General features: G+C 44.7%; 1 protein-coding gene across 4 annotated transcripts in view; it reads right to left on the bottom strand.

Annotated features, from left to right (window-relative positions):
* LOC109246511 (membrane-spanning 4-domains subfamily A member 4A-like) overlaps positions 1–18,249 on the bottom strand; it is a 168,081-nt gene that overhangs the window by 33,801 nt on the left and 116,031 nt on the right. Inside the window, exon 1 of one of the 4 annotated variants that reach the window (XM_019414522.2) lies at positions 10,858–11,481. The exons of the other annotated variants lie outside the window; for them this stretch is intronic. Coding sequence (XP_019270067.1) covers positions 10,858–10,949 — 92 coding nt within the window. The 5' untranslated portion in view covers positions 10,950–11,481. Of the gene's footprint in view, positions 1–10,857; positions 11,482–18,249 lie in introns of those variants that run through there. 4 annotated transcript variants of the gene reach the window in all.

The raw sequence follows: 18,249 nt of genomic DNA, 5'->3' as shown, positions 1-18,249 counted from the left end.
CACATTTGGTTAGCTGCCACATAGATTCTTGCTCCTTCCCATCTGACCATCTCTTTGTCAGTATGAACCAGCTGATTGGAACACCTCCTCCCCTGCCGTCTATACCACCTTCCACACAGTATCTCATGACTACTCCTTCTGCAGACCTGAGCCTCTCGAGCCATAAAGCCCAGGCCTTGATACACCCTGGGGCCAGCTGAACTCTTCAACTGGGAGAGCTCGAGCTTAGCTATCTGCAAACACAGTAGCATTTGCACACAGGACTCCAGGAGGTGAGGCCGACATCTTATCTAGTCGTGTGTCTCCTGTAACAAAGAGTAGATGGTGTCTAAGCCAGAAGCACCAGGACATTCTTCTCTGGTCTTTACCCTGTGAACCTGGTGGGGCTCCTGGAGGTAAACGGCACACAAGTGTGCCCCTCCCGCACTCTAAGTGAGCCACAGCCTTGACCCTCTAGAAGGTGACTCTAGACACAAGAACGACTACATAAAACATCAGCAATAGCAATGGAGACACCGAAGTTGGTTTTTAGACTCACTGCCACCTCTTTTTTTCTCCCTGGAGGGGCAGGAAAGGAGCGAGGGGATACCCTGTCTTCCCATCCACCCGTACTGCCGATTTCCACATTCATTAGCCCCGTGAGCCAAGGCCAAGTTTCATCTCATCATTTCTCCCAGGGTGGGACCCCATGTGGTACAATAGAAAAGTCCCAGGGCAGCAGATGTGAGCTCTAGACGTAATCTGGCCACTCGCCAATTGTGCCCCTGGCAAAATCTCAAATCTCCTATAAATTTGGGATAATAAAGGAAACCATGTGGCGTTGTTTGGAGAATTAGGGGCAAAGCATTTCTTCCCCTATGCTCTCCCTGCACCGGCACAGCCTCTGCTGTAGCTGTGCCCTTCACAGTTAGCCTGCAGACCATCTCCTCTTCCCCGACTCCTGCTCTCATTGGACTCCAGTAATGTGGTCGTCCTCTCCTGCCTTCAGCCTGAGAGGGGGTGCAGCTTTGCCATTTCTCATCTTGGGTGCCTTCCACCCCTTCTAAGTTTCCCTAATGGCCTTCATCAAAGCCCCTTCAAATGAATCCTGTGGGATGAATTGTTTCCTGGGGAGACCCTGGCTGATAACTGGGTATCCGATAAGGCTGAACGTGGGGAGGCGGAGGGGAAGAAAGAGAAGTGCCTAACCAGCCTCCCCAGGTTTGTTCTGAGCTGCCTCACTGTGGTCTGAACGACCACCCTCTCTCCTGGGCCACTACATAGCCTCCTGACCGTTCTCCCCACATCTCCTCTTGCCTGCCTGTGGTCTGTTTTCAACACAGCATGGTGGCAGAGTGATCCTGAGAACCCACAAGTCAGATCCTGTCTCTCCTTGGCTCAGAATCCCCTGACGCCTCCCATGTCACTCGGAATGAAAGCTCGAGTCCTCAGTATCTTTTTATGATCTGGCCCCCAGCCAGGGCAGATGGGCAGACAACATTGCCCTGTCCCCTTCCACCCCCTGGCCCTCCACTTCAGACTCACCACCTCCCCAGAAACACCAGGCACACACTGGCCTCAAGAGCTTTGCTCTTTCCATTTCCTCTGCCCAAAGAATTGCCGGTGAGCTCTAGGGATCTGTATTATCAGGTTCCAGAAAATTGTTTGATTCCACTCACGATGTCCAACATTATTAGAAGAATAATAGTACTTGTGCATTAAGTTAGATTCAATTTTATTCACCTCAATTCCTTGTGAAAAAAATCGTTTATTAGCTTTTCTTTTTTTAAATTTTTTAGAGATGAGAGAGTACGTGTGTGCTCAAGCGAGACTAGGGGAGGAGCAGAGGGAGAGAGGGAGAGGGAGAATCCCAAGCAGGCTCCACACTGTCAGGGCAAAGCCCGACAATGGGCTTGATGCCATGACTGTGAGATCGTGATCTGAGCTGAAATCAAGGCTCAGACGCTTAACCTACTGAGCCACCCAGGTGCCCCAATTAGCCATTTTGGATAGAGAGTGAGAACCGTAGGGGGCATTCGGGGAACATAAGGTGGTTGGTTATTTCATGGCTGGCCTAAGAAGGGGTGTGGGTAATCTAAAATTCCTGTGGAGGAGGCAGGGCTGCAGAAGAGTCAGCATAAAATGGTGAAGCTCTGCAGTGTGTGAAACAGCACAAGAAACCAAACGAAACAACAGAACACTCAACGGCGGTAACGGCCCAGCCATGAGGGACCTGGGTACTGCAGAACTATTCAAAGTCCCGATTTCATTTTACTTTGTAATTTCTTCCTGACTCTTCCCCTGGCCCACTCCATGGCATCGTGCAAGTCTGTTCTCATCTGTCGGCGTCATTAGAAAGGACCAGGTGAGCTCCATCCCTTCCGAAGACACCCCTAGCTCCAGAGATCACGAGTTACTCCAACAGCTCCTCCTTGACAGATTTCCATGGTGCGTGGTCCAGATGCCCAACTCCTGGCATGCAGGAGCCTCGGGCTCTGGTTCAAGCTGTTTCCTGCATCCGAGGCCAGCAGCTGCTCCACCAAGATGGAAGGAAGGAAGCCAGGCATTGGTGGCGCCACCTGGCCATTCATCCTGGAGCGTTCCTCAACCCTCACCTCCTGCAGCAAGGTCCACTTTCCACAAAAAGGACAAGAGGGCATGGCGGTGTTTCTGGTGTCCCATCCATCCACAATCCAAATCCCACAGAATATGAGATCAGGTGAGGTTTTAGTGTCACTCTCTCCTTCTACCTTAATTCAAGCCCACTTCCAGGCAGGTGCTCAGACTTTCCAGAATGTGGCGATGGGGAAGAGAGGAGACTGGAGCACGTAACAATCAGACAAAGTCCAAATGATTCCTTTCACCTACCCTCTAGAGGATGAGATGTAGAGGATATGCAGAGGATGAGATGGGATGGAGGGCACAAAAAAGTGCTCATTGAAATGAAACCCTTGTCAGTATCATCTGTCATCATCGCGAACACCTATCTTGAGAATCAACTCTGTGCTGAGCTTTTTATCTGCAATCTCAATTATCCTCACAAACAACTTTCTATACACTAGTATCTCTGTTTAGCAAACAGAGGAAACAAGCTCAGAGGGACAAATTAATTTACCCACTAAGTCCGCAGGTTAATATAGGATAGAAGTGGGATCCAACCAGATCTAGTACACACAACCCCAGCTGTAGGCCTGCCTTTCTGGAGAGTCTCCCTGAGCCTCCAGACACGGGGGTTAGGTGGAAATTCAGAGCACGTTTTCTTGCCCACCGCCTCCCTCTTGTGGCTCAACTGCATATATGAACTCAATGTGAAGGAGATGAGGCAGGTTACGGAGGAAAAGGAACGGTCAGGGAAACTGGGTTACAAATCCGTTACCTTCATGATCTGAGTTGCGTTCTTTCTTGGGGCCACGGTTTTCTCCTACTTCAGGTAGGGAGATCTCCGGGTCCCTTCTAGCCCTGATGTCCCATATTTCTAAGACGGATACTGGTCTCTCAAGTAGAGTCCAGTCCTGCACCTTTACATTCTAAGAACTGTGTGTGGTTGTGTACGCGTTTTAAGGGCCTCCTCAGTGAGGGTCTCCATGACATTAGCACTGCTCTGGCACAAAAAAGGAAGTGGAATGTGCAGGGCTCTGCATTCATCCAGTTTATCACAGGTTCACAAGGGGGCAACCCTGGGCCACTCAGGGCACTGCCTAACCGCAGCGAACTTGGTCAAAATGGCTGGTAAGTTGCAAGATCCAGGATTTGAACCTAGGTTTTCCGGCCCCAAACTCAAGTTTATTCCTTCCACACATATCTATTCTAGACTGAGTAAGCTTCAAAATGAAGGAGCTGCAGACAGAAAGAGGCACAAAGGGAACTAGGACGTACGGCGTGGCAAAACACCTCGACAGCACTATGAATGTAGGTCCACTATAGTATACAACACTAGGATTTACTCGAATCCTCTCTTGGGGTCATACAAGGCGTTAAACATTCCACGGATGTGAATCACGTACATGCTCTGTCACAGAAACAAAGCTTACTTAACAATAACTAGCTTGCGGAATTGTTTCAGGGCTAATGCAGGTCATAAGAAGGTGCTTGGCAAGTAGCCATAAAGATGATTGTTTGTTTGTTTTTCTAAGCTTCTAGAAAAGCTACCCAAAGGAAACTGACTAGGAAGTTCCATTGTGTAGGAAGAAAAAAAAAAACTAAAAAAACAGAACTCACAAAGAATCTTGAAGGAGAAAGAACGGGGTGTGGTGGCCCTGAGGTACAGGCTAAGCCAACAGGGGAAGTTTTGTGAGGGAATATTCGGGGACAAAGGGTGATGAGAGGGAGGGAGATGGCAAGAATCAGCATTACAGGGCAGGTGCTAGCAGAACTGTGCGTCTTTGTGTTGCTGGGCACTTGAAGACAGCGCTGTTTTCCACATGCCTGTAGTCAGTACGGTGCAGGCTGTGCCTTGAGCGCTAGAAGAATTCTCCTGATGCCAGAGTTTGAGTTTCTATTGCTTCCCCCATCCTAATTCGTCCTCCAAACCATTATTTCACACGTTTGTTGCAAATGAACAAAATATATTCACTTCAGATTTTAAGTTTGGTTATGGAGAGTTTAAAAATCTATACATTTTCATAAGTCTTGAAATTTTTTATAGTGGTAACAAATATTTGTGTTATTTATTTCCACTTCTCTTGCAATGGGGTTAGTGAATGTGACCTGGAGTTTTTTGTTTTTAATTGAATGAGGTCTTCTTGGGGATGAATTTATGGTGAATTATCATCAATGTACCAAGTGAGCTTAAAAACCATGTTTCCTTTATACTGGTTAAGTCAAGCATTTTATGATTCAAATACTGGGGTTTTTTTTGTTTGTTTGTTTGTTTGGGGTTTTTTTGCTTACGTTTCTCAAAACTTGCAAGACGCACGTTAAAAACTCTCACGACTGGTGTTTTTGTTAGTTTCTCATATCTCTAGGCAAATCTTCAAATTATTTTTTTTTATTATTTGTGTATTGTGTGTTTTGGTCATAAGGACTTTTTGCTGTCTAATATTAATATTACATGCTTTGCCCTTTTATTTTGCATCTTCTGACCTTCTTTGCCTCTCCTTGCCCTTGCAAACACTACTAATTAGGGACCTCTGGAAATACAATTGCCATTTTGTCATCACCGTGCTTAAATCCTCTGGTGGCTGCCGACTGCCTCCCGGACACAGCTCAGTGCCTGCAGGAAGCATTCAGTGCCCTGGGCATCCAGGACCTGCCTCCCTCCCAGTTAGGTCTCTCACTTGTCACTCTGTGTTAGAATCGTAACAAATTGCTTCTGCTTTCAAGGCGCTGACCTTTGCACACACTGATCTGGATGGACAATGGTGTGACCAAGTGTCAAATGCCAAACATCCAAGCTGCGTGAAGCAGGGAAGAGGAGAGGCAGCAAATCTGTCTTCGGGCACCTCTTCACTCATGGAACAAAATGCCAACATTTTAAGGGAGCAATGAAGTGACAGAGAAGATAATTTAAATTTGGAACAAGAGCGAAACAAGACAAGGTAGCAGTTGTAGGCAGCATACTTATTCGATATCAGCATTAGACATCCTCTTAACATATTTCTTTTGCGCCATCGAGCGCAAAATAATAAATAATCATGAATTGTCACAGTCTTTAGTGGATTCCTCAGCTTAGTATCAATTTTCTACGGCCTGGAAAAACCTACCAGCCTAGGCACCGTTGGGTGAGCCGAAATTCCTGGTGGGAGGGGAGCCCAAGTTTTCCGCTTGGTTGTACTAGAGAAGACAAACTCTACTGTCTCTCTCCATCTTTGCTTCCCATGTCTTTCCTCACGAACGGCTGGTTGCTGGTCTTCTCATTTTCTAGCCTTAATTTCTAAGGCCCAGTGTACAGTATTTAGACAATTTGCCCATCTGAATTGCAATTTGAATCAGAGAGACAGTGATCTTTGTCACAGTAAACAAATCATTTTTGTGTTTTTTTTTTTGTTTTTGAGAGAGAGAGACAGAGAGGGCACCAGTGGGGGAAGGGCACAGAAAGTGGGAGAGAGAGAATCCCAAGTAGCCTCTGCTCTGTCAGCACAGAGCCTGACCCGACAAGAGGGTGGGCGTGGGGGAGTTGATCCCTGAACTGTGAGATCGTGACCTGAGCCAAAATAAATCAAGAGTTGGGGGCTTACCCAACTGAGCCACCTAGGCGCCTCTTATCTTTGTGTTTCTAAAAGCAATAGAAAGCAATAGAAAGAAAGCACATTGTTTATTGTATAAAAAAAGCTTCATACAAATGTATAAGGCATATTTAATTAGTTTAAAATATTCTAGATCCAACAGAACACAGGTATCTCCCATGTTTCAAAAGTTTGTATTATGCCACTTGGCTTTTATGAGAGACCTACATTAGTATCTGTTTTCGCTCAACAAAATAAATTCGAAGAGGGTTTTTGCTTTTACAGAGGACTCTGTGGCTCTTAACCTCTTGAAGGTTTTGTTTCTTCGGCTACAGGAGGACCTCCCAGCGCCTGTTTTTCTAGTGCTGCACACCAATGACCAAAGGAAGCAAAAAGTGATATTCTGTATTTCTGACTGATCACACCGGAGATATTTAGGTTTTATACCAGGGTTGTGGGGTTTTTTTGGTTGTTTTGTTTTGTTTTATGTCTATTTTGGTCGGAAGTTTTAAAACAAGACTACTGACAATCATTCTGATTGGACCCTGCTGGGTCACATGTCCAGGCTGAACCAATCACTGCCATGGGAGGGATCAAAGGCACTGACTGACAGCCTCGGACTAGGGCACCCTGGAAGGGGGGGAGAAGTCAGCTCCTTAAAACCACGTGGATCTCCAACCACAAGTCACGGACTGCTGAGAAGCACAAAGTGGAAAACGGATCTGAGGAGACCAGTGTGTTACCCCATTTTCATCTGGGCCGCATTTTCTGATCTACCTCTCACCCAGGGATGCTTCCCTCAGACTCTGCATAGAGTTGGGGATCCTTTGGCAGCATTCCAACTTTCCTCTGCTCCACGTTTACAAAATTTAGAAAACAAACCCCAAACGAACCTTTCAAACAGTTATCCCATGAAAAGCTCTGTTTCCAGATTCCCCATAGGTAACCTAGATCCTACAACACCGTTTCCTAACCAAAGGGGTAACTCGGAAGTATCTGAAGGAAGGATGGAGATGGAGAAAAAGCAACCTTGATATTCATGCTCAAGGATGTCAATCAATTCTGGCTTTCTAGAATGGAAGATGGCTGAACAAAACTGAATTTGGGCACCTTTATTAAAATGCTGTCTGCGGTGGGGTGAGGGGGCATGGTGCTTTCTCTCTCAGGGTAAGCTTTCAGACATTATGGGACTATGTTACGAGTTCTCTAGAGAAACAGACCCAGTAGGAGGGAGAGGGGACGGGGGGGCGGGAGGGGGAGAAGGGGAGGAGGGGGGAGAGAGAGAAGATGTAGTGCAGCAACTGGTCACGTGGTTATATCCTACAGGCCGCTGCCCGCAAGCTGGAGAGCCAGGAGAGCTGGCTGTGTCCTTCAGTCCCAATGGAAAGGCTTGAGAAGCAGGAGTGCCAATGTCTGAGAGAAGAATAAACGGATGCCTCCGCTCAAGCAGAGAGAGCACAGCCACCCTTCTTCTCTGTTCTGTCAGGCCCTCGGCATATTCAATGAGTCCGTACTTAGCAGTGGCGGCCATCTACTTCACTTAGTCACCCGATTCAAAATCCAATGTTAATCTCTTCTGGAGACACCCTCTGGTAGGCAGCCACAGAAATAACGTTTTACCAGCGCTCTGGGCCTCTCTTAGCCTAGTCAGGTTGACACATAAAATTAACCATCACAGGTACTTCTGCAAAACATAGAAATCTGTGGTCACCCCAGGTTATGAAGTCACTCCGGTGGCACTTCTGTCCCATTGAGCTTATTCAGAACCTCTTTGTGTCCTTTTCCTCTCTGGTTTCTGCATCCCTGGAACCCCCATGCTGCATCGAGTGTGAGATCTCTGTAGCGGTATGGTCTTTTTCCACAGTAGCTGTGCCCACTTTCTCTTGCAATGCAATCACTTAGGCCTATAAAACCAGGCTCGTAGGTGCAGTTTCCCTTGTCCTCATTGTAATTCAGCCAAAGAATCCCTCTGATGGAAATCCTGGACTTAAACTTCTATCTATGCCTGTGAAGCCACAGGCTGGGGGGGAGGCTAAGGAGGGCCGGACATGGGGCTCTGGGGCTCAACCTCATGACTGTGAGATCGTGACCTGAACCAAAATCAAGAGTCAGATGATTAACTGACTGAGCCACCCAGGCGTCCCTTTTCTTACCTTTTAAGTCCACAGGCGTTTAGTATGGTACTTCACACTAAAATACCATGGTCTCTCAAAGTAGTGGAAATGTTTCTTTTCTCTGCAGCCTCTTTTTCTGCAGTAATCACATATGACCCTAATATTCTATATCCTTCTTTCCTACTTTCTGAAAGACTCCACTGAGCTACGCCTCTTAAATTGGCCCATTCCCTTATCTATTCATGAAAGGTTGACGTTGTTCGTTGGTTAGACTATATTCTGTTTTCCTTTCCCTTATCTTCTGGCCTGGGCATTTTTGTCTTCCTACCATACTCCTGCTATTAGCTTTTAATACTCTCAACTGTCCCAGAAGCATCCATCGTCCAAATGAGGCTTGGTCATCTCATCTCCCAGCATTACCTGACCCGTCAAAGAGACATATTCTCATCTTGCCAACTTCTAACCAAGACTGAACTCAACTGATTATTGACCTGAAGCCACCCAATCAAGGCTCCAACACATGCCTCAAACTCCCCCAAATGCCAGTTTTTACTTTTATTTTAAAGTTCCTAGTCTCTGGAGACAGATTTTAGGGGGATTAAGGAACCACTAAAAAAATAACCCTTTCTTCTCATCCCATGGTTAGAAACCACTTGAAAAATAAGAGCAAATATTCAGGTGAAAACAAAACAAAACAAAACAAATCACTTTATTCGTGGCAAGCTGAAAGAAAAGCATTCCTTCAGTTCAAGGCCAGATAGAATTTAATCGATGTAACCAAACAATCACTGGCAGAGCTGAGACAGTACAGGTCTCTCCTCTAAGAGGAAACATCTAGCAGAAAAGGAAGGAAGGAACGAGCGAACAAATGAACGAATGAAGTCATGGGGGCTGAGCTGTATGAACCCAATCCCTGATTCCAAACTCTGCAGTTACACATATCACTCCTTCTCTGAAGGAGAGTTGGGGGTGAAGGAATGGAAAGAAGGTGTATTTCTCTATGGGAAGTTTTGCCACAGGAAATGTGGACTTAGAGATCAAGGAAGTTCCCTCCTCACTATGGACACCTCTAGGGAAGGAGGAAAGGAGACAAAAATAGAAGCTTTAAGGCTGTGTGCAACCGTTAATTTCTGAGCAGGGAAAGGGTGGATCTAAATAAATACAGAAAATAAATAATGAGAATGCTTGAATCTCTAGGGTAAATATGTAGCTATCAGTTTTTATCATTTCCTATACTTGTGTGTATTTTTTAAAATTTTTTTAATGTTTATTTATTTTTGAGAGAGAGAGAGAGACAGAGTGAGAGAAGGGGAGGGGTTGAGAAAGAAGGAGACACAGGATCTGAAGCAGGCTCCAGGCTCCGAGCTGACAGCACAGAGCCCGACGCGGGCTCGAACTCACAAACCGCGAGAGCATGACCTGAGCCGAAGTCGGACGCTTAACCGACCAAGCCACCCAGGCGCCCCAACTTGTGTGTATTTCAAAAATGTCATTAATTACAATATGAACATTAAAAATTCTTCTCAAACATTTATCATCCTACCGTTCTGTGAAGCAGACCTGATCCTTTCAGAACCACTACAAGAACAATAAAAGAAGAAAAAAAGAAACTATAAGTCTCCTATGGACACTGGAATTATGTCATTATTGTTTAACATACCAGTTTCATACTGCTTTGCAGCTTATGAAAGTCTCTGAATGGCATGTATAAATATTTTAAGAAATTTAAGATATTCAAGAAAGAATGTCAAACAAGAAGCATACATATGTGTGTGTAGACATATATTAAGTACATGTGTTAGGTGTACATAAATAATATATATACTTCCTTTTTAAAAATTTTTTAATGCTTATTTATTTTTGACACAGAGAGAAAGAAAGAGAGACAGAGTGCAAGTAGGGGAGGGGCAGAGAGAGAGGGAGACACAGAATCTGAAGCAGGCTCCAGGCTGCGAGCTGTCAACATAGAGCCTAACATGGGGCTCGAACTCACGGACTGTGAGACCATGACCTGAGCTGAAGTCAGACGCTTCACTGACTGAGCCTCCCAGTCACTTCAATAATACACATACTTCTTGTTTGGTCTTCTTTCTTCCTCTTCTGTGTTTCAGGGTACCCTCCTGAACAACAGTGAGAGTACTCTTTGCGGGACCAGATGTCATTGTCATGCACGTGAATCATCAAAGGCAGAGGGACTGCTCGCTTCAGAACTGATGGGAAAGAAGGCTTTCAGCCTCAAAGATACTTTACATTAATCAAGCAGTAGGCTTCATCTCAAAACACTGAAAGTAGTTGGAAGAGGAGTCTCATGAAAACATATCAAGTTTCCATTCCCCAACAGTCAGATACAGTCATGCTTTCCTTTCCCTCTTCACCCCCCGCTGAGACAGGATAAATGTTTTCCCGCAAACTCAGGAGGCAAAGACGTTCAGTCTCAGAGGCATGCAGTGACCAGTAGGTGACATTCTGCTGTGACCTCCGGGGTGAGCGCTAATGACAGAGTTGCAGCCGGCTTGGTGTAAGATTTGTTTCTATTTTCGAAGGCAGAAGCAAAGGACACTCCCTTCCTCATGCCCTCACAGAAAATGGAAATTGCTCACCTGCATTCGTTTCTGGGGGAGCCGCAGCAGAGAGAGAGGCTGCTCGCGTGGGCACGTCCTGTCCTGGAACCTCGGGCCGCTGACCTGGGCATCACCGTGAGTCCCTCTGCCAAGAGTGTCCTCCCAGAGCTCACTCAGGGTCAGGATGGGCTCAGAGAAGGCAGGGCACGCATGTCTAACCCCGCGGATCGGATGCCTGCGCACCTTCCCTCCAGAAGCCTCGCCATTTACTTCCTCGGACATAAAACAATCTTATCTTGGGTGAGTCCCTTCACTCCCCCGTGTCTTCCTCTCTTTGCACAATAGGGAGAGTGAAGGGGGTGAGAAAATAATGAGCCGATGCTTAACAACAGTGCCCGGCACCGTCCTTCCTCTGTACGCGTGAGCTGCCTTCTCCTCTTCCTTTCCTTCCCCGCTGTGCTCTCCTGGACAACAAAGCGAAGCCCACCCAGCCACAGCCTGACTCCTTCACTTTCTCCAAAGCGTCCCGCCTCCTCCTTCCCCGCTTCCCGCTCAACACTTATCCGGAGGCCCACCCAAGTGATCTCCTGGCACCATTCCCGCTAGGCCAAACGAAAAGAAAAGCAAGGTGGAAGATTTTCATGGAATTCTTTATATGTTAGACGAAGCCAAACGTTCCATGTGCTTTCTGAGTTGCGTGTACGCCCGCGCGCACCCGCACAGCAGCGCCACATAGGAGTGCGCGCTCGCACACCCATCTGTGAGGTTCTTCACTTTCGCAACCATCACGGATTTATGTGCTTTTCACAGTTTCCCAGCAGATGGCAGCAAAGGGTCCCGCGGAAGAGCAGAAAGTATTGGAAAGGCTAGAAGCTGAAGCTTCCTTCCGGATGTTTACAGGACTCACACAGCAGGGGATTGTGCTCAGGTTCCAATAGATGGCCCGGCGTCCTGCCAAGGACGGAGCAGACGGGAGGGATCTGCCCAGGAACGGGCCGCTTTTATTTCAGAATTTAGATCAACGAAAGATTTTTTTTTTCCCCCGGAGAGTATTTTATTATCGGTATTGTTTAGAATTGCTTACACGTGGATGTTATAAGGCGGATGGCAGTTTTGTTATTATTTTAAAAATTTCTACAGGCCATGCTTCCCCTTACTTCCTGCACTTGGGGGGACTACTCCCAGCACCATCACCACCCCCTTCTTGATTTGCCAGGGGACTTATTTGATGATTGCTCCCTATCTACAAACGGAAGTGCCATTCACCGGAGCAGAAGTTGCAAAAGAAATAGCCAAAAATGGTTTTCTCAACCAGCCTATAAAAGAAATTTAAATATGGAGTTGAAACTCAGAGAATTTCATTAGCAACAGACTGTCACTTGAAAACTTTACTGACAATCTAACCGGAAGAAAATCGTGGAGGTTCTCTGAGTTTCCCGCCCTCCCCCTTCCCACTGTAGGAGAAGGAAGGAGAACTCCCTCATCTCTAGGCTCAGAGACAAGTGGCAAGGGGACCCCCCCGGGGGGAACTTAATGTGGAGCCTCACAGTTTGGGGAAGTTGATAGACTTGAGTCTAATACACTCTGAGGAACTAAAAGAGGCCAGGGCTAGGGCTTTTGACCCTGATGGCCAGTGTATTTATCTATCACTGCATACAAATTACCACAGCCTTAGAGGTTTGAGGCAACATGGCTTTATCATCTCACAGTTTCTATAGGTCAGGACTCGGCAGGGTTTAACTGGGTTCTTTGCTTCAGGGTCTCACAAGGCTGCAATCAAAGTGTTGGCAGTGCTTTGGTCTCAACTGAGGCTTGTCTGGGAGAAGGATTCATTTTCAAGTTTCCCCAGTTGGTAACAGAATCCAATTCCTTGCAGCTGTAGGACAGAGGGACGGAGCCCCACCCCACCCCCTGCCCACCATTTTTTCTTCCCCCCTGAGTAATTGCCTGGAAGTCTTTGTAGGCTGTTGGTTAGAGTCTACTCTTAAGTTCCTAAAGGCAGCCCACAGTCCCTGGCCACGTGGAGCTCCTCAACATGGCTGCCTGCTTCCTCAAAGCCAGCAAGAAAGAGAAAAAGATGCCAGGAAGACATGCTGGCCTCCTGTAATGTGATCATGTAATCACATGCACATAATCACACACATTCTGTCACTGTGCTGTATTCTATTTACTCAAAACGAGTCATAGGTCTCACCTATACTCAGGGGGAAGCAATCCCAAAAGGGCCAGAACACCGGAAGCAGGAAGCAATAGAGCACCCTAGAGTCTGTCTGCCACAGCTAAGCGGGAACAATAGTATTGGGATGGCCTGTCCTTCCACATGTAAGCCATGTGAAAGAAACCACCTGAGTGGTCTTAGACCTTGCTGCAAAGCGACATCAGGTGAAGCAAGGAGACCTGAAGAGAATGAGACTGGAGATTTTCGATGAACAGTCTGGGGTGGGATGTAGGGGGGAATCATGAGCACCTAGCTAATAAGTGCCTTGGAATCCCAAAGGTGCCAAGCCAAGGAATCCCAGTGATGGACCCCCAGTGCACTCAACCCCTACCAGCCTGACATCAAGGTGGGAAGGTACCAATCGAGGAAGATGTTTTCTGCCCTTCAGCTCTCCTCATTTCTGCCCCTTAGTCTGCAAGGAACAGAAATCTCCCTTAGCAAGCTGGGGAGGAGTGTCAGACAAAAAGAGAGAGTACTCTTTCCTCCAGGAAGGAGGTGTCCTGTCTAAAGCAGACCCAAACTGAGAGGTGTTTTCACAGTAAATGACAGTCGAAATTTTGATTCTTGCTACAAAAGGCCATATTTCATTCTTTCTCATTGCCAAGTAGTATTCCATTGTGTATATAAATCACAATTTCTTTATTGTGTACGGAACTGGAGAGTGTTATGCTAAGTGAAATAAGTCATACAGAGAAAGATACCATATGTTTTCACTCTTATGTGGATCCTGAGAAACTTAACAGAAGACCGTGGGGGAGGGGAAGGAAAAAAAAAGAAAGGGAGGGAGTCAAACCATAAGAGACTCTTAAAAACTGAGAATAAACTGAGGGTTGATGGGGGGTGGGAGGGAGGGGAGGGTGGGTGATGGGCATTGAGGAGGGCACCTGTTGGGATGAGCACTGGGTGTTGTATGGAAACCAATCTGACAATAAATTTCATATTTAAAAAAAAATAAAATTTGATTCTTATGTAAAACAGTACATTTTAAATACTCAAGTGGCTTGAACTCTTTACTCCCTGAAAACAACTTGCCTTAGATTTTAAATAAGAAGCTGGGGAGATGCAGTCCTATTGAGGATGTTTGGACAGAACTGCTGTGGGGAAAGAATAAGATTGTTTTCTTTGCATTCTTTGAATCCCGCTTTTTCAAGTACAAGTTACAAAGATTTTGAAAAGCCAAAGAGAAAAAGTGCTATATTATTTTTCTTTTCTTCGTATTGCTACTATACTCATGCTTGAGGAATTGAGCTGTTAAATTCCTTAACACCACGGGATGCTCCTTAGAGAAGAATTGGGATGTTCTTCCTCAGAAAAAGTGCTGTAGCCCCAAATTCTATAATTAAAGAAACATGACTATACACCAGTAGTAATTTACCTATTTTAACTAACTCACTTTTTCTACTTAAATAAATGCATTAAAATAATGTCATCACTGTACATATTGGGGCAGTATTATTTACTACAATAAAAATAATCACAAGTAAGTGTAATTTTAAATGAAAATCATTACAGATTAAATAAATAAGAAATATCTGTAGCAGTAAATCTAGTTGACTATCGAATGCCAAGAATTAGTATGATTATAATCAGTTAAGTGGTGAAGGGGTTTTGTCTGAATCCCACTTACTTAAAATGAAGGTGACATTTCATATCAATAAGATAGCTTTTCAAAATTCAATATTAAGAATCTCACATCACATGTATATTGAATCAGAAAGTTCATAAGATTTTAATCCCATTATCTGGTAAGATTTGACATGTGTCAAAGAGTAAAATAAACATCATCAGAGCTACCAAACATGATAGAGAGAGACAGAGACAGACAGAGAAAGAAAGAAAGAAAGAAGGAAAGAAAGAAAGAAAGAAAGAAAGAAAGAAAGAAAGAAAGAAAGAAAGAAAAGAAAAGAAAAGAAAGGAGAGAGGGAGGGAGGAAGGAAGGAAGAGAGAGAAAGAGAGAAAGCAAGCAAGCAAGCAAGAAATCTGCTTTGTGTTTATACATGTGCCTGTAAGGAAATACCCCAGAGAGGAAATTCATTAAGAAATCACTGAGTGGGGAAAGTCAGGGTTTTTCCAACTGCTAAGAAGGCCGTTTCATAGTGGTTATGTAAGCTGAAGACTGAAAACTAGCACTCTTGATGGGGAAAATGAGTTTAGAATAAGTCTTACTATTCAAAATTTATAATCATTTATCAGCTTCAGTGGGTTGAATCAGTTGTTGTGAGACACTATATTCAGTTTTGATTTATTTCCTAGAAATATTTACCTTTCACACTCAAAATTAATTGCTAGTCAAAATTATAGGAAAAAACTGACGAAGAAATTTTTCTCTTTAAAATGCCATTAAAATTTGATATAACGTAGGGGTGTGTGTGTGTGTGTGTGTGTGTGTGTGTGTGCGTTTAAAAATGAAATATAAAATTCTTCCAAATTCATTTTTTTAAGTTTATTTATTTATTTTGAGAGAGACAGACACAGTTTGAGCGGGGGAGGGGTAGAGAGAGAGGGAGAGAGTGGATCCCAAGCAGGCCCCATGCCACCAGCACAGAACCCAATGTGGGGCTCAAACCCATGAACCGTGAGATCTTGAACTGAGCCAAAACCAAGAATCACATGCTTAACCGACTGAGCCACCCAGGCATCCTTCAAATGCCTTTTAATAATATCTGCTAAGTGATAGTAAAATGGTTTCATATCCTTACACAGCTACCATTTGGTTTAAGAAAATAGAAAGAAATCTTATAAAGTCTTAAATGTGTTGTTTCATAGTTTTTCAAATATTTTCAGCTATATCTTCAAATGAGTTCATAATCAGCTTATGTGACCCCTACAAGGAATCTAGCTCACCAAGATGAATACACATACATCAATAGAAATTATCTTGCAAATTCAACACTAATTGTAAGAAGATAATTTGCTTCTTCATTCTTGGGTCTCCCTATCTTTCTTACAGACTCATGGTGACTTTATTCAAGAATGGTGTAGTGCACAGCTAAACATACACACACACACACACACACACACACACACACACACACACACACAACAGTATTTTCTAGCCTTCCTTGTGGATAGAAATGGCAATGTGACATGGTTCTAGCCAATTAGACTTAAGAAAAATTTTGCTGGAGATTCTTGGGAATGCACTAATTTCTTATTTAGGTGCTAGGCTTCCTCTTTGTTATCTTTCTTCCTCCCCCTGAGCACCCAACTTGCTCACTGATGATGAAAATCTACATTATGGATAGCTGAGCAGAAAGACAGAAAAGAGGAGCTCATCTGGAAAACAGTCTGGAGGTTCCTCAAAAAATGAAGCATAGAGCTACCCTATGACCCAGCAATTGCACTACTAGGCATTTACCTAAGGAATACAGGTGTGCTGTTTCAAAGGGGCACATGCACCCCCATGTTTATAGCAGCACTATCCACAATAGCCAAAGTATGGAAAGAGCCCAAATGTCCATGGACAGATGAATGGATGAAGACGTGGTACACACACACACACACACACACACACACACACACACACACACAATGGAGTATTACTCGGCAATCAAAAAGAACGAAATCTTGCCATTTGCAACTACATGGATGGAACTGGAGGGTATCATGCTAAGCGAAATCCATTAGAGAAAGACAAATATCATATGACGTCGCTCATATGTGAAATTTAAGACACAAAGCAGATGAACAGAAGGGAAGGGAAGCAAAAATAATATAAAAACAGGGAGGGGGACAAAACAGAAGAGACTCTTAAATATAGAGAACAAACTGAGGGTTGCTGGAGGGATTGTGGGTGGAGGGATGGGCTAAATGAGCAAGGGGAATTAAGGAAGACACTTGTTGGGATGAGCACTGGATGTTACATGTAGGGGACGAATCACTGGAATCTACTCCTAAAATCATTATTGCACTACATGCTAACTAACTTGGATGTCAATTTAAAAATAAATAAATATATATATTATTAAAAAAAGAAAGAAAGAAAAGGGGAGCTCAGATCCCAAAGAGAATAATGAACCGTGCTCTGGGAACCTCTCCTGGATAGTCAGAGTCCCCTATTTCTGGAGAAAAAAAAAATGTCAGTCATCTCTGTTCAAGGTCATAGAGATCTGAGATCCACTTCTATGTTTTCTAACTTCACAGTCAGCCTGGGGTGGAGAGGGTGGAAAATTGGGAAATCACTAGTCTGCACCCTTGAAGCAAGCTCAGCACCATGAATCGTTTGCCGTCTAGAGCACTAGAACTCTGCAAAGGGCTAAGGATATTTCAATCAATACCCAGGAGGATGGATTTAGAGTTAATGTAGAAAAACTATTGAGACCTGAAATACACTTTTCTGTAAAGAGGGTGGGAGAAGATGTTGGGCAAAGAATACAGATTTTTTTGAATTCTAATATATGTCAAGACTCTCTGCTGAGCACAGTATATAGACTTACATACGTGACAATATATGACTGAATCCTCACAAAAATTCTGAAAACCTTTTCATTATCCCTTTATATATGAGAAAACTGACTGGATATTTAACTGATTTTCCCATGAATTCCTTCTCAGACTTAGAAGAGATGTGAGAGAAGCCCAATGACCAGCATCCTCCTTTGACAACTTGTTTAGTAGTTAGCAGACCCAGAGGAAGGTCTGGACCATGAAGGTTTTCCTCAATGACGATGACATTGGCCATGGGGATGAAGACGATGACAAAGTGACAGACTGTTGCCCTGGTGCACACCTGGACCCAGCTGCCAAAAGCCTTGGATTCTAGTCCCATGATGAGTGACCTGTGGTGGGCTCCTCATCTGGAGAATAAAAGGATTGGACTAAAATTCTTTCCAAGTATCCTATGAGTTTCTTAAACACCCCTGGCTTAGGTTTGCTCCTCTCCCAGCAGAGAGCCTTGCCGCCATCAGGAAACTGAGAAAGTATGGAGAATGTCATGCTGCCTGCTGTTGCTGCAGGCCACACTTCCTAGAATGATCTGAGCAGAGGGTGCTGTGCAAGCAGTAAAAAGGCTTTGACAAGTGGCAACAATGTCTCCCCAACACCCAGTACTTCCCAGAATGTGAGCTTGTATGTAGCCAGGGGCTCTGCCTCTGACCCCCATCCACTGAATCCTTCCCAAGATGTGCCTGGACTTCCCAGAGCACAAAGAGATGAAGCCAGAGGCACAGAACAAAGAGGCACTCAGAGAAGTGACAGTTGGGCAGCAAGTCCCC

Source organism: Panthera pardus, unplaced genomic scaffold, assembly GCF_024362965.1.
Source record: "Panthera pardus isolate Hobbes unplaced genomic scaffold, ASM2436296v1 HiC_scaffold_12, whole genome shotgun sequence".
NCBI lineage: Eukaryota > Metazoa > Chordata > Mammalia > Carnivora > Felidae > Panthera > Panthera pardus.
The sequence above is the reverse complement of the archived record's forward strand: the minus strand, read 5'-3'. Positions and strand labels throughout refer to the sequence as shown.